Source organism: Scardinius erythrophthalmus (genome assembly GCF_964197995.2).
Source record: "Scardinius erythrophthalmus genome assembly, chromosome: 9".
NCBI classification, from domain to species: Eukaryota; Metazoa; Chordata; class Actinopteri; order Cypriniformes; family Leuciscidae; genus Scardinius; species Scardinius erythrophthalmus.
Genome location: NC_138229.1, coordinates 31,672,013 through 31,688,241, shown reverse-complemented (window position 1 = coordinate 31,688,241; position 16,229 = coordinate 31,672,013). Strand labels below are relative to the sequence as shown.

General features: G+C 41.3%; 1 protein-coding gene across 2 annotated transcripts; it reads left to right on the top strand.

The window, feature by feature from the left end:
* The first annotated feature begins 486 nt into the window (after positions 1 to 486).
* Positions 487 to 12,493, top strand: pter (phosphotriesterase related). 2 transcript variants are annotated; one of them, XM_081374401.1, is made up of 5 exons: positions 487 to 620; positions 2,827 to 3,271; positions 4,405 to 4,670; positions 8,618 to 8,758; positions 11,929 to 12,493. In XM_081374401.1, exons 2-5 carry the CDS (start codon positions 2,840 to 2,842, stop codon positions 12,137 to 12,139), a joined length of 1,050 nt encoding a protein of 349 aa, XP_081230527.1. In that variant the 5' UTR covers positions 487 to 620; positions 2,827 to 2,839; the 3' UTR covers positions 12,140 to 12,493. The 2 variants fall into 2 exon arrangements, with proteins under 2 accessions (XP_081230527.1, XP_081230526.1); XM_081374400.1 differs by lacking the exon at positions 487 to 620 and adding an exon at positions 734 to 805.
* Positions 12,494 to 16,229: the final 3,736 nt, after the last annotated feature.

Sequence of the window (16,229 nt, the reverse complement as noted above, 5' to 3'; positions counted from 1 at the left end):
GCGTCGCTTCAATTATTTGAAATAATGAACTTGAGCGCGCAAAAGACGCAATATGTGAACGGCCCTTTGCGAGCTACCTCCAATCAGGCCACGATCTACTCTCGCGAGCGACGTGTTGGGGACCACTTTAGACATTATGTCTGAAAATAAATATCCTAGGGAGAAAATGAATGGGATTTTCCTGTTCTGTTGGGGGCCCCCTTGGAGGGCGGGGCCCGTTTCAATTGAAACGGGTGAAACATAGGTAAGGCCGCCTCTGTATGGAAGTCAATGGCTACAGTCAACTGTTTGACACAGTGTGTTTATGCAACTGGCTCTTGGTCTAAGCTGGTTTAAGTTGTTTTCCACCATGGATTCCCATGGAAACACAACAATTGGTAAAACATTCCACTGGATTCCACTGGATTTCAGCTTCATGGTGATAATAGTTTCCAAATGTTATGTTTCATAATAACATGCTTTATTTCTTTATGGCACTCATCTGAGTGAGGATGTATTTTCCGAATCCTGATTTCCACAAAGGGCCCTTATATAATAACGGCAGTGAAGGGGCGTGGCATAAGCTTCAAAGTTTAAAAACAGGCTAACGGTGTGAACGGAACCACATCTTCAAACTAGAGGTACTGCATTCATTCTTACTAATTTAATTGTACTGTTTTGATTATTCAGTTTTGAGCACTTCAAATTATAGTGTTTAAATGTGAATGTGAAAGCTGGTTCTCGCGATATATGCATAAAATCGCGAGAATGTATCGCTCCGTTGTCAGTTCTGAATCTGCAGACTCGAAGTTGAACTCAGCTGCAGGTCTTGGTTTTCACTTTTCGTTCTATTTCAATGTTTATTAAGAATCTCTAACAGCATAACGCCGTGTGATTTTAAAATAACAGCTAGTTACACTGCATGCTAATCGACTGTGTTGTGACTTTTAACGGTTGTTATTGAGGAAGTCTCGCAGTCCGTAATTCTGTGTTCAGTTTATTGTAGAATCTCAATGTTATGAACATGGTTGCATCTTATTTTGGGCATAATCTTAAACTACTTTAAATGTTGCAGCGTTAAATAGATCGTTTATTAAACCAGGTAACAGTTATTCGGACATCTTCCTGCATGCATTTGTTTACATGCATTGCAAGTGCATTTAACCGTTAAGTTACTTCTGTAATTCATGTTTGGAAATTAGTAAACAGCATTAAATGCATTTCAATGTCTGTAACCTTCAGTCAGTGCAAAGTCCGAACCGCCAAGGTGTGTCTAACCCGTTAAATGAGACACAGCCAAGATGAGTCATTTACATTAGCCTACAGATTTACACCAGCCAAGCATTCACTTCTTCTTCAAACATGCAGGTTTTTTTTTTCTTGGCTTAAATAGAGTTGGGGAAAAAGATGTTTAAGTAATTTTTTCTAGGGGTGGGCGAAATGACCTAAATCTTATATCACGATGTGAATCATTTTATTTAATGAAATCGTGATATCACGATAGTTTTTGCTTTAAATGAGGTTTAATGATATTAAAATTTGATACCATTGAAATTTCATTTCCAATATCATCAAAAAAACTAATACTAGCCTACAAAGACTCTCAGTCTATACATGAAGACTTGTAAATAGTGATAAAAAAAAAAAATAATAATAATAATAAAAAAACTAAATTAGATCAAAGACACAAATGAATTAGATCTACCTGAAAAAGTCAAGCACTAGAAATAAGAAATACTACGTAAGATGTGTATGTGTGTATATATATATATATATATATATATATATTTGCGTACATTTGTAATCAAATGTATTAAAAAACAACAACAATGTAGTCTTTACTGTGTAAATTAACCCAGACAGTGACATAGTGACGGCCCAGATGTGGGCCGAATCTGGGCCGACACTATGTTGCTGTCTGGGAAATATAAATGCATTCTTATAAAAGTAAAAAATAAAAAAATAAAAATTGATTCAGTCAAGAGCAGTGACGGATTTTCTCTTTTTTTGTTGTTTAACATTAGCAGGTAGCCTAAATTTGGATGCTGTCATTTTAAGACCGACTGCACTGATCCAATATACTTGTGCGTTTTCTTTCTCAACTGTCTTCATTCACTTAAGACATAAATGACCGTTTACTTGCAAATACTTGGTTATTATGATTAAGTTACAAGTTATGTGTTTAACCATTCAAGCCCAGTTAGGTGGCAACAATCACACTGAAATGAGTTCACATTGACTGCTTTTTGCGCTTCTACGTTTTAAAATTTGCTTTTTTTAAACCGCAATGTTTAAAAATGCATGCAAACGATAAGCTTTCGTGACCACACAGCAAAGTCACATGAGCGTAAGACATGCGATAGACACGATAATCCATAATAGGGCTGTGAAATCGCGATTAATCACATCCAAAGTAAAAGTTTGTGTTTACATATTATGTGTGTGTACTGTGTATAAGTATTGTGTATATATATACAGTAAATACACACACATCATGTATATATTTAAGAAAAATTGTTATTTATTTATTTATATATAAAATATTTATAATATAATTATATATATATATATATATGCAAAAATGTCTTAAATATATACATGCATGTTTGTGTATTTATACAAAATAATTATACGCAGTACACACCCATATTAGCTATTATGTAAACACAAACATTTATTTTGTTTCACAGCCATAGTCCAAAATCACTACCGGTTGGCAAATTTCTACCAGTTAATCGTGTCTACCGGTATACCCCCCCCCCCCCCCCACACACACACACACTTTTAATCAAATTTCACACTGTCAGAACAGTATTATATTAATGAATGGAACTGTTTGTTGGACAGGATCCCCGAAACCATGTCTGAGCGTAGCGGTAAGGTGCAGACAGTGCTTGGTCTGATCGAGCCTGATCAGCTGGGCCGAACCATGACACACGAACACCTCACAATGACGTTTGAGTGCAGCCACGTTCCCCCAGCACCTGGAGATGAGGGTCTCGCCGCAGCTCCCATTGAGATGAAGCATCTTCACTGGTTGCAGCAGAATCCGTACAGCCACCAAGAGAACCTGCTGTTGAATCAGGAGATCGAGGCGGTGAAGGAAGAGTTGCTGTGTTACCGTAAAGCAGGAGGAGGATCCATAGTGGAGAACACCACCACGGGCATCAACCGAAATCTGCCCGTCCTGCGTCAGCTGGCGAAGGACACGGGTGTGCATGTCATAGCTGGAGCGGGGTACTATGTGGACGTGACCCACTCTGATGAGACGCGAAAGATGACCGTTGAGAAGGTTGGAGCGTGTGGTCTTGTGACTACATTGCAAAACAAAACGGATGCCTTTTCTTTTTTCAGAATGATGGAAATAGGAAATAATACCAATCAAATTAAATCATCATCAACTAGGGGTGTAACGATACCCTCATGCCATGCACGATTCGATACATACCACGATACTGAACTCACAATACGATATTATTGCGATACTCAAAGACATATGGGAAAAGGTTAACAAAAAATGTACTGTTGATTAAAATGCTAAATTTGATGTTACATTGTGGGTGTAAATGAGGCTTGGACTTGGTGCTGGTAACCCAGTGCACAGGACAATGGTGACACCAGAATAAAAAAATTCATGATTTTGTAGCTGAAAATACAGAATTGTTTTAGACGAATATGCTTGCACTCTGTCACTGACTAGATATATTTAAAATAATGTAGGCCACTTTTTACTGGTAACATGAGACATTTGGCATTATCAGGATCCACAAATATTCCCCCATTGCATTATTATGCATTTACATTCATCATTATAATAGTTTATAATAGAAATGTTTTCTCACACAGTAATTTTTTATTTTGGGTAAACTATTCATGATACAAATTGTCACTATCCACAATACATGTTGCATTTTTGTATTGCGATATATTGTGACACGATATACTGTTACACCCCTAGATCAACGAAATCTATTTTTGCACTGCTGAAGTGGAACAAAAGATACATCTAAAGGAGCATTTAGATGTATTTTCACTGCAGTTACAATTGCATAAATAATGCTGAGATTAGTGATTTAATCACTATTGATAAAAATTAAACTATATTTTTTAAAGAAATTTGCATTTGAAACTAAAACCACCTGTAGGTGGCGACAAGTCACTGTCTTAATGAGTGAGTCTTTAAATTATTCCTTAAACCGTTTAGTTTGATTCATGTGAATGCATAATTTGATTAATTCAGGAACGAAACACCACTGTGTGTTGCTTACCACATTTCTGTTAAGGCTTTATTTGGAACTGCACTTTTAACTTTAGAACGAGAACAAAACAACAATTACGATATCGTCATAAACAATATTATCGCACACCCCTAGATGGAAATGATTTGTTCCCATTTCTCAAATGTGTCATCTTTTTTTCCACAAGCTTACTGACATCATTGTCAGCGAGGTGCTCCATGGAGCAGACGGCACAGAAATCCGCTGTGGCGTGATCGGAGAGATCGGCACTAGCTGGCCAATCACAGAGAGTGAGAAAAAGGTCCTGCGAGCCACTGCTCACGCCCAGACTCAGCTCGGCTGCCCCGTCATCATCCACCCTGGACGGGACACAGCCGCTCCTGGAGAGGTCATCCGCATTCTGCAGGAAGCTGGTGGAGATATCTCCAAAACGGTCATGTCTCATCTTGACAGGTAGGAAGAGGTGGGAAAACACCTGCATACTGGAACATGTTCCATAAATGGTTCCTATGAGGAAGAAAACCACAAAATATTAACAGCTGTCTGATAACAAATGTCTGATAACAACATGTTGATCAGGGGTTCTCAACTCTGGCCCTTGAGGTCCACTTTCCTGCAGAGTTTTGCTCCAACTTTAATCAAACACACCTGGACAAGATAACAAAGGGCTTCAGGATTCCTTTAAAGTTATAGACAGGTTAGATTGATCATTGTTTGAGCGAAAATCTGCAGGAAAGTGGACCTCAAGGGCCAGAGTTGAGAACCCCTGATCTAGAGACCAGGGTGGTCTGTATTAGGGCTGTCACTTTTGAGAAAAATCAAATCCGAACGGATATCGAATATCAAGCAATGTATTCGAATATATTCGAATATCTACGAGTAAAATGTAACGTTAGTATGTTAACGAACAACTCGATCCATCAAGAAACGCCACATGGTCGCTGAGTTTCACTGCGCTTCATGAAGAGTTTTTCTTTTGCGTGAAAAAGCCGTTCGCTGATTAGGCTACCGGTATAATAATCCTCCTGGCGCCGGGTCTGAGTGAGTAATTTACTCTCTTACCTTACCTTTATTCTTTGATTAACATTAAAGGGGTGGTTCGGGATTTTTGACATCGGACCTAATTTTTAAGTCAGCCTGGTTGTTATTCATCAGTGGAGACATTTTTTGAAAAAAATTATCCAGTCCTTATATTTGGATAGTTAGCCGATGCTAGGCTAGCGCGAGTCAATAGGTATATGTTAGCCAGCCATTAAAAACCGTTTTACCCACTCCACAGTGCACCAAACGCAAATCAATTATAACACTAGACTATCGATGTATATGTCCGTTGAGAGAATAATGTTAGAAATCAAACTTACCTTTCATCACATTGCATTAGTTATAATTTGTTCCCTGTAATCATAAGCCTTTGTCTACAGCAGCAGCGGAGTGATATTGATTACCTAGGCAACCGAGTGAGCCGGTCCACACATGATGCAAGAGTACCGGCATTTACCTGCCGCAGGCACACTGTGTGTTTACTTTTTGCCGCATTACTAACCGGAGCATAGTAAAATTCCGCAGCTGCTGAGAAACTAGTTCCTTTGGGATCATTGAGATGAAAGGTAATGTTTGATTTCTAACATTATTCTCTCAACGGACATATACATCGATAGTCTAGTGTTATAATTGATTTGCGTTTGGTGCACTGTGGAGTGGGTAAAACGGTTTTTAATGGCTGGCTAACATATACCCGTTGACTCGCGCTAGCCTAGCATCGGCTAACTATACAAATATAAGGACTGGATAATAAAAAAAAAAATAATGTCTCCACTGATGAATAACAACCAGGCTGACTTAAAAATGAGGTCCGATGTCAAAAATCCCGAACCACCCCTTTAATGACACTTTAAGACCAGCCGCTGCGCACAGAGACGCAATCTGACACGCGCCGCATTTTCTCACATCTCTACGTTCATTTAAGACTTTATTTAAATAATTTAAGACTGCTCTTATGAGGACACTCGACAAAACGGACATTTGGCATTATGTGTGTGTTATGGTTTGTTCAAGCCCGAAAGAGAACTCGATACTGACACGCGTCTTTTCTGTGGGTCGTGTATGTGTGTGTAATAGGCAGGAATTACAGCGCAGTCTCTTAAGTCTCGCATTTTCAAAACAAGCTGGCTATTGGCTATTATTCGTTTGATTTGGTCATGGGCCTACGCTACAATACGTTTAGAGCGGCCGCTACTGGATGAGATGGCAAACAGTAAAATAAAAAGCAAACGGTCTAATCATAGACTGTAAAAAAAGAGCATAAGTCTCTTATGCTCACCAAGGCAAAGTACAATAAAAACAGTAAAATTGTGACATTTTATTACAATTTCACAAGTTCACATCTACATATAATTAATACAATAAGTTTATGCGTATTTGGCGTGCTGTCCGGGGGGAGGGCTCCGAGCTCGGAGTTAGGCCCGAACCCAAAGTACTCCCCCCAGTTGGTAGGAGTAGATGGAAATGGAAGTGTAGATGGAACTGGAAGTGAGGAGATGGGGTGGAGGAGGGATGCTGACAAACTTTCAATGAACAGAGACAGGTCTGCTGTGAATTTATACTCTGTCATTGAGTTGATTACTGATTAATCAACAGCTGTGCATGATTTGGTTAATTATCTGAACTGTTCCTCCCGAACTTTGTTAAATAAAACCTCATTTAAAAGAACTGTTTTCTGTTTTAATATAGGCTAGTCTTCAGTGTCACATGATCTTTCAGAAACCATTCTAATATGCTGATTTGGTGCTAAAGAAACATTTCTAATTATTATCAATGTTAAAAACTGTTGAAAAACTGCTTATTGTTTTTGTGGAAACTGATGCTTTTTTTCCCAGGATTCTTTGATGAATAGAAGGTTCAAAACAAAAGCATTTATTTGAAATATAATTTTTTTATAATTTTAATGCATCCTTGCTGAAGTATTCATTTCTTTTAAAAAATCATGCTGACTCCTTTTGAATGGCAGTATATATCAACTTCTTAGATCTTCAACTTATATCTCACAATTCTGAGAAAAGATGTCATAATTGCAAAATTTATAACACTCAATTCTGACGTTATAATACGCAATTCTGACTTTATATCACGCAATTCTGACTTTATATCATGCAATTCTGACTATATCACACAATTGCAGCTTTATATCACACAATTTTGACTTTATAACTCGCAATTGCAACTTTATATCTCACAATTCTGAGAAATAAAGTCACAATTGTGAGATAATCTTTATTCTGTGGCGGAAACATTCCATAACTTCTGGCGCTTTTATGACCCTGGGTTTGTTTTTTGTTTATATGAAGGTCACATAGAAAATGACTGTACTTGTTAGTGGTACCGTGTCAGTGAAGAGCTTGAGATATGAAATATGTAGGTGGTGTATGGAGGAGGTGGTGGAAATGACTTGTGCGCGGTGTGGAATGTGGTGGATTAAATGTTCATGACTTAGGGACAGAAAGAGGACAGAACTTCCTGTGATGCATGCATGTCCACTCTTGGCCGAAGTGAGTGGACAAATTAAACTAGAGTGCGAAAACTGTTTTTTTAAGGGATGGACAAAAGTGCCCATTGTTGAAGAAACTCCTACGTATATATTCTGTACATTATACAATTCAATAACACTAACAGGCAAATTAGAGACTTATTTTACACTATATTTACAGTTCACAAAACCTAATGTTTTTGTTACTTTTTCACAATCATCTCAGTTATTTGAGGTTTATTAATTTTAGAGAACCAAGCATATATATTTAATTTTGAAGCCTAAATACAATCGGCAGATATAAAAAGCTTAACATAGGCTATACACAGTACGAACTACACTACGGTCAAATTACTTCAATGCCACCACCATTAAGGCACATTCACTTCAAGAATGATAACTATAATGATAATTATATTAGTGTCCACACCAATGGATGATAACGTTCTGTTTAATATAAGCGCTCACACAGTTATGTAGTCTGACCGCTTTAAATTCGCAAACTCTTCAAAGTCTGGTGGAATTTGATCGGCTGTCAGATGTTTTTAGCGTCAATTAGCTGGGAAAAAAAGTTGTTCTGAAAGTGATATCGTTCTTCTCTGTCTTTATTGTTGTAGTTGTTGTTTGTACTTTGCTATTCTCATAGAATTAGAATGAGTATAGAATGGAAACAACAGTGTCAAAGAATAAAACGTGAATATATCTTGAGCTTGTTAACCACAGACCTTATTTCAAGCATTTAACCGCAAACCCATTCAAAAAACACATTGACTTCAGGACGATGGAACCGGAAGTGCTAAAATGGTAACTTTGTATTTGGATTTTGACCTACAAAAATATGTCATGCCTTTAATGCTCTACTGTGTGTCCCTTATAGAACCATATATGATCGTCAAGAGCTTCTGGAGTTTGCAAAGATGGGAAGCTACCTTGAATATGACCTCTTTGGCACAGAGATGCTGAATTACCCCTTCAACCTTCGTGTTGACATGCCTAGCGACAGCCAGAGAGTTCAGAAGTAAGTATCTGCGTCCAACCAGAACGCAGGCATTACATTAGATGGGTCATAAACATCTGCCTCGTTTTCTCTTTCTGGTAATCAGTACAGTACATGATTGTGGGTGTGTTTACACTTGTAGTTCAATTCGCTTGGTTTGTTTAGTCCGGACCAAAAAACAAACATTTTGGGCCCTATTTTACCGATCTAAGCGCAAGGTCTAAAGCGCACGGTGCAAGCGGACTTAGGTCGTGTCCGAATCCACTTTTGCTAGTTTAACGACAGGAAAAATGGTCTAGGGTTGTCCTTATTCTCTAATGGATGTGTTTTGGGCATAACGTGCAATAAACCAATCAGAGTCTCATCTCCCATTCCCTTTGAAAGCCAGTTGCGCTCGCAACCATGGCGGATTCGCTATTTACGTGGCAGAATTTGCAAGCAGAAAAATGCTTCTCCAGAGAGGAAATGGATCTGCTCGTGCGTTAGGTTAAAGTGTGCAAGCAGAACATCTACGGGACAAAGTGTACGCACGTTGTGGACCCGCCTATACTGCCCTACAAAGGCAAAAGGCCTTAAAGGCAGGGTAGGTAGGATTTTTCTAAAAAAAAAAAAAAAACATTCCAAATTTGTTTAAACTGTCTTTATATACCAATACATAATTAAAATGTAAGTACTCTGAAAAAGAGAGTATAAAAATCAAGGTCTGTAGACCTCTCACGACTGTTGTAAACACAGCTCATTATTTCCATTCACTCCACCCCCTCTCTTCTGGGCTCCTTCTAAAGCCACGCCCCCAAAACGCATGAACGCGCGACGCCAAATGCTCAGGCTCAGCTGGAAGGGTAAATGCGACATTTATTTACCTGAGACGAGTGGAGAGGAAGGAGCGCAGTGCATGTAGTGACATCATGTCAGAATCACATGTAATAAAATACCTAACTTTATCACTATAAATATAAACAAATAAGATTTCTTTTAGTACTCCCTATCAAGCTAGCATATCGATACTGGTAAAGTTTAAAATATACTTTGTTTGATTCGGTAACGAGCTATATTTATAGGTAACGAGCTATATTTATAAGGCAAAGCTAAAAACAGGTTGCATTGATACACGTTTTTCCATTACCATCAGTTACACTGTGATGAAGGTGAATTTCGTGTAAGATTCATAACATATACGGTGTTTTGCAAGTTTCCATGATGAAAACATTGTTGACTCTAATGAGGACTACACTCCGGAGACAAGTACCGCTTCGTCGGTTCGAGGACAGGTCCGGGGTCGAGGGCGAAGCAGAGGAGGTCGTTCAAGAGTGCGGGCAACCAGGGTCCGAGGAAGTAGTTTTTGCCTTGTTTGCCTTCGCTGACTGCATATGCAGGTGCTTTGAATTTTGAATGCTCTTTCTCTGCCATAATTTTACTCTTCGTAGGTTCCACGTCTCTCTTGCACTCCTCAAATCAAACGGGTGCGCGCGCATATGGGCAGATCTAGCAGCATGGGTGGTAGCCATGGTTGCGAGAGTGAGTGACAGTCGCCCAAACCAATCAACTTTTTCGTCCCGAATGGAAATAATGAGCTGTGTTTATTGCAGATTAAAAGGTCTACAGTCACTCGATTTTTATACTCTCTTTTTCAGAGCACTTACATTTTAATTATGTATTGGTATATAAAGACAGTTTAAACAAATTTGAAAAAAGTTTTTTTATAAAAATCCTACCCACCCTACCTTTAACTCGCTAGAGTGTGGAACTGAGAAAAATGACTTTTAGATTTTTTGTTGTCCTGCCAGATTAATTATAGGCAAGACACTGGAAATCTGGCAATTAGATGCTTTAGTAATGAAAATTATCTACATAAAAAAATCTTGAGCTCAAACTTGACTTTTGACCACTGTTTTACAGTTACTTGTATTGTCAAAAAAAAGTGAGAAGTTATGCCAAGGCAAAAAGCAGTAACTTCCACATGAACTTCCACATCTGGTTGCTGATCACCAATAACAAAATCATTATAGTAACACCTGTATAAAATCTAGTGATCATGGCATTTATTTTGTATGATTTACAATTACTTAGAGCCATCTAATTATTGCTATCATGTGCTTTGGTTGCATTCTGATGGCATTATTAATACATTAGACATGACAAAATACCTAGTGGTAAAGATAAACATATCTTCACTTGGTACCAAGTGGCATAAGACTTGCTAAGCGCGCGTTCGAAATGATCATGATAAAACATATCCTCGTGCACATTCGACAAGGGGACTGGTTTATAGCGGTGGATCTGAAAGACGCATACACTTTCACATTCAGCTACAGGCGCTGCCCGAGATCCATGTTCGAAGGTATCACACTCCTCACGTTCACGAAAAACACAGTGCTTTCCCGAGGGGAGCGCGTTCTGGACTACCTAGACGACTAACGCATTTATTGCACAACCTTTTCAGTATGCGGTGGTTTCAGCTGTCTGCCCTATTATTGTGCTTGTGCACTTCGCTCGTCCCGTGGATTTATTCCGGACGCTGGGATTGTAGGTAACCGACCGCTTGTAACAGCTGGTCTGATGTTGTATGCACCAGTACACCTGTTGCTTCTTTATGTTGCATGCACCAATATACCCGCTTCATTATTAACTCCTCCCTGTGATATATTATTCCCGCGTCGGCTTGACTATGTTTAGTGCAGTGCTGAAGGCGCCGGCGAAGTTTTGGCACTCTGCCAGCTAGATGCATGAGTGTTTCAACCAGGTCCGGTACGCGAACTGGGTGAGGCGGGGTTTTAGTTCTTTTTTGTCAACTCTGCACATATATCCTTCGCGATCGATTTCACACGTTTGTCGATGGAGAGTGTTCAGACCATACTAAATGTTCTGACCGTGTTTGTGCTGGACAAAGCTCTGGGGACATCAAGTACAGGGACTGATGAAAGCTGTACAAAGTACACAGACCCATCTTTTCAGAGGTCTCGATCCGCTTGTTTGATGCCACTAGGGTTCAGATGGCAGCGTTCACACTTATTCAAATGAACCGCACTAACAGAGCAATCACACCAGGATTCGTTTTAATCGAACCAAACATGGCAAGTGTAAACACACCTGTGTTTCTGCAAATTTGATTAATGCACAAATTTAATGAGACTATCCATTTTATATACTGTCAACAGATCATTGAGAGTCATTTTGTCTTGTTCCACCAGCTTAGTCTTTCTGATCAGGGAAGGTTATGAAGACAGAATCCTCATCGCCCATGATATCCACACCAAGCACAGACTGACCAAGTATGGCGGTCATGGCTACTCCCACATCCTGGAGAATATTGTTCCCAAAATGTTGTCCCGAGGAATCACTCAGAACCAGGTGGACAAAATACTGATTGAGAATCCTAAACACTGGCTGACGTTTAAATAAATCAACTGCCTTAAAAGTCGATTTACTTCCTCAAGTTAACATACTAAATATTGATTTCTACCTTTAGTTGTTAAGAACATTGTTGTTCAATTGATTTTGGTGCTAAATTCCATACTTTGGTGAACATTAATCCACGTAAAAGTATGGAATTGACTTTGACTTTGATGTTAAAGTTGGGACCCTTAGATCACAGTTAGGTTTAACCCTAATCATTGAAGCCTGTTAAATATTTGATTTGAATATTTGAACCTTTTAAGTCTTGTTAAAGTTCTCTCACCACAAAAAAGTGGTTAAAATAAAAACATGGCTCTGAGTCATAGAAAATGGGTGCTTTGTTTTCTTGGATGAACTACCAAAGAAAATGCTTTTAAGTAATTGGACTATTAATTAAACTCAGGGAATCACAATGAAAAATTATGTGTGGAATGAGCACAGAAGGAACGGGACTGGTGCGATCAAAGTTCTAATTATGCGCAAAATTCATTATTAGCCAATCGCACTCTAATAATGTGCAAAATGTGCTTTCTTATATTGTGTAGCTGCAAACATCTCACAGTTAATGGCAATATCATGCTGAATTTAAAGATGCCCCTTTACAACAACTGACTATTAGTACTAAGGTGGTTGGATTTGACTGTATGTCTAAGTAAGACTGCTTGCCATACACATCTAATAATTGAAAGGCGTGCGTTCTGACAGGTCATTGTGTAGGACAGAGAGGTGTTCCTCCGGAGCAGGTGGCCGCTCACAGTGACTCCTCTTGTAAAATAATGACACTGTCAGTTGCACTGTTCCTGTGTAACAGCAAGGTAATGTTAAAAAGAAATGCCGTGTGAGTCATCCATAACGTTCTTATTAGATGACGGCATATCAAAACATCTTACCCCGTTTCCTTCCATTTCAAATGAAAGTGCTCCTATTATGCTATTTTAAAGGTTACTAATTTTGTTTTGGAGGCCTCCTACAATAGATTTACGTTCCTCAAATGTCAGAAAACACTTTAATTTTCTCATAATATACATTGAACATCACCTCATTTCTCTAAGAGTCCGAAAACGGTTCATTCGAAGATTAATTCTCTCTAAACCCATTCTTTCCAAGAGCTTTGTCTGCTCTGATTGGTCAGATGTTCCAGCCTGTTGTGATTGGTCTGCTCTGCTTTGATTGGTCAGATGGCATTGATGGGTTGGCATTCCAGTTCAAATTGGTGATGGAATTGGCAATGGAAATGAAAGGGATTTCTATCTTTTATTCTTTCAATAGCCTACGAAAGTGATACGAATTCAGCACAAAAAAAATGTAGTGCAATAAAACGTACTCGGTTACTAACGTAACCTCGGTTCTCTCTAGAAGAGGGAACGAGTACTGCGTTTTATCAAAACGCTACGGGAAAAGTCTCTTTTCACTTCCCGCCGAAACGGGCGTGGCTTACCTCTATAAAAGGAGCTCGAGAAGGCTGATTCACTTGATTTTGATCGCCGAAGCGAACCAGAGTGAACCGTACGCACGGCAGAGAACGCAGTACTCGTTCCCTCTTCTAGAGAGAACCGAGGTTACGTTAGTAACCGAGTACGTTCTCTTACGAGAGTCCTCTCGTACTGCGTTTTATCAAAACGCTACGGGAACCCCTTGCAAAACGCCGTGCGTGCTGGGATAAAAACACTGATCACCGGAAGCTATTTCAGGCATACAGTGCATAATCACCAGATTGACACACACAGAGTCAGGGAATAAGGGTGGGAGCCTTAATTCCCTATACTGTAGCGTCGTAGAATAGACATGTCCACAGACGCAAGTATAACATCACATAGACAGGGTAGGGAACCTGAACTAATGTGGAAAATGTGGGTCTTACACAGTTCTGCCCAAGATAGTCGGTAGCGCATTGCGCATGGGTTTCAGCGGTCTGACTAGACGGCTGAACAGATTACACCGACAAAAGCTTAGCCTGTAAGGCGGGAACCTCTAGGTTATAAAACCTGATAAATGTAGACGGCGAGGCCCAGCCCGCCGCCGTACATATATCCTGTAGGGAAATCCCGCTGGACCAAGCCCACGAAGAAGCAACGCTTCTCGTAGAGTGCGCTCTGACTCCCAACGGGCATGGAATGCCCTTGGCAGTATAAGCCAGCGCTATGGCGTCAATTATCCATCTGGATAGACTTTGTTTCGAAACAGCCATTCCTTTGGAACGTCCGCTGAACGAGACAAAGAGCTGCTCTGTCTGTCTGAAGACAGCAGAGTGGGACATATAAGCTCTTAAAGCCCTAACAGGGCAAAGAAAACTCGAGTCCCCTTCCTCACTCGATGCCGGCAGGGCAGCCAGGGAAATGACCTGAGCCCGAAAAGGCGTGTTAAGGGATTTCGGCACATAGCCGTGCTTAGGTTTGAGTATGACTTTAGAGTCATTAGGACCAAACTCCAAGCACGCCGGGCTCACAGAGAGCGCGTGCAGGTCGCCTATGCGCTTCACTGAAGCGAGAGCCATCAAAAACACCGTTTTGAAAGACAAATGTTTGAGGCTAATAGACTGGATAGGCTCGAAAGGGGCACCTTTCATGGCCGCCAGGACCGTAGAAAGGTCCCACATAGGGACTGAAGGAGGTCTGGGTGGATTCAGTCTCCTAGCTCCCCTGAGGAAGCGGATGACTAAATCATTCCTTCCCAGCGACTGATCCAGCGTTGAACCAGAGAACGCTGAAATAGCCGCCACATACACTTTGAGCGTGGAAGGGGATCTGCCCTTATCCAACAGCTCTTGTAGGAAAGAGAGAACCTCCGTTACCTCACATTCGAGGGGTGAAAGGCTCCGAGCTGTACACCAGGCGGAGAAAACCGACCACTTCGAAGCATAAAGCCGCCGAGTCGACGGCGCTCTAGCCTGAGTGATGGTATTCACGACTCCCTCTATCCGTTGAGCGCCCACACATGAAGGGACCACAGTTCCGGGTGTGGGTGCCAAATCAAGCCCCCTGGCCTGCGAGAGGAGATTTCTCCTCAACGGCAGTGGCCATGGAGCGACATCTGCCAACTGCATCAGAACTGGGAACCATGTCTGGTTCTCCCAGAACGGAGCTACAAGCAGCACTGGGCATTTTGTTTTCCTGACCCGTTCCAACACCTGTGGCAGGAGGGAGACGGGGGGAAAAGCGTATAACGGGCAGCGCGGCCACCTTCGGGACAGCGTGCTGTCGGTCTTTGAAAAGAACGCGGAGCAGTGCGCGTTTTCGTGGGACGCGAAAAGGTCCACCTCCGCTCTGCCGAATCTCTCCCACAACAGCCGGACTGTTTGTGGGTGTAGAGACCATTCGCCCGGGGGAACATTGTTCCTGGACAGTCTGTCTGGGCCCACATTCTGAAGCCCAGGTACATGCACTGCTCTCAGCGAGCGCAAGTTGTGCTGAGCCCATAATAGGAGGCGTTTCGCCAGCCTGTACAGGGATATGGATTTCAGACCGCCCTGGCGATTTATGTAGGACACCACAGCCATGTTGTCCGAACGGACTATGACGTGCTCGTCCTTGATGTGGGGACAAAAACGCGTCATTGCGTTGTGCACTGCCAGCATTTCTAGGCAGTTTATGTGTTGGAGCTTTTCTCGTTCCGACCACAGGCCGAAGAACGGTCTGCCCTCAAGCAGCGCTCCCCATCCCGAGGTGGATGCGTCTGTCGACACCATCCTCACTCTCGAGGAAGTCCCCAGGCTTACACCTGATCGGTACCAGTCGTCCGCCATCCAAGGCGCCAGGGCTGAAACACAGCTCTGATCGACCTTGAGGCGTAATCGACCGGTCGCCCACGCTCTGCGCGGTACCCGCGCTTTCAACCAGAACTGCAGCGGGCGCATGCGGAGCAAGCCCAGCCGGAGAACTGACGATGCTGAGGCCATGAGACCCAGCATCCTTTGAAACTTCCTGAGCGGGGTGAAAGCGCCGCGGCGGAAAGATCTCGCCGCGCGCTGAATGAGCAACACGCGCTGTGGTGACAGCCGCGCTGTCATAGACTGTGAGTCCAGAACGACGCCCAGAAACAAAATCGTTTGACTGGGGTTCAATGAACTCTTTGTCCAGTTGACTGTGATACCAAGATT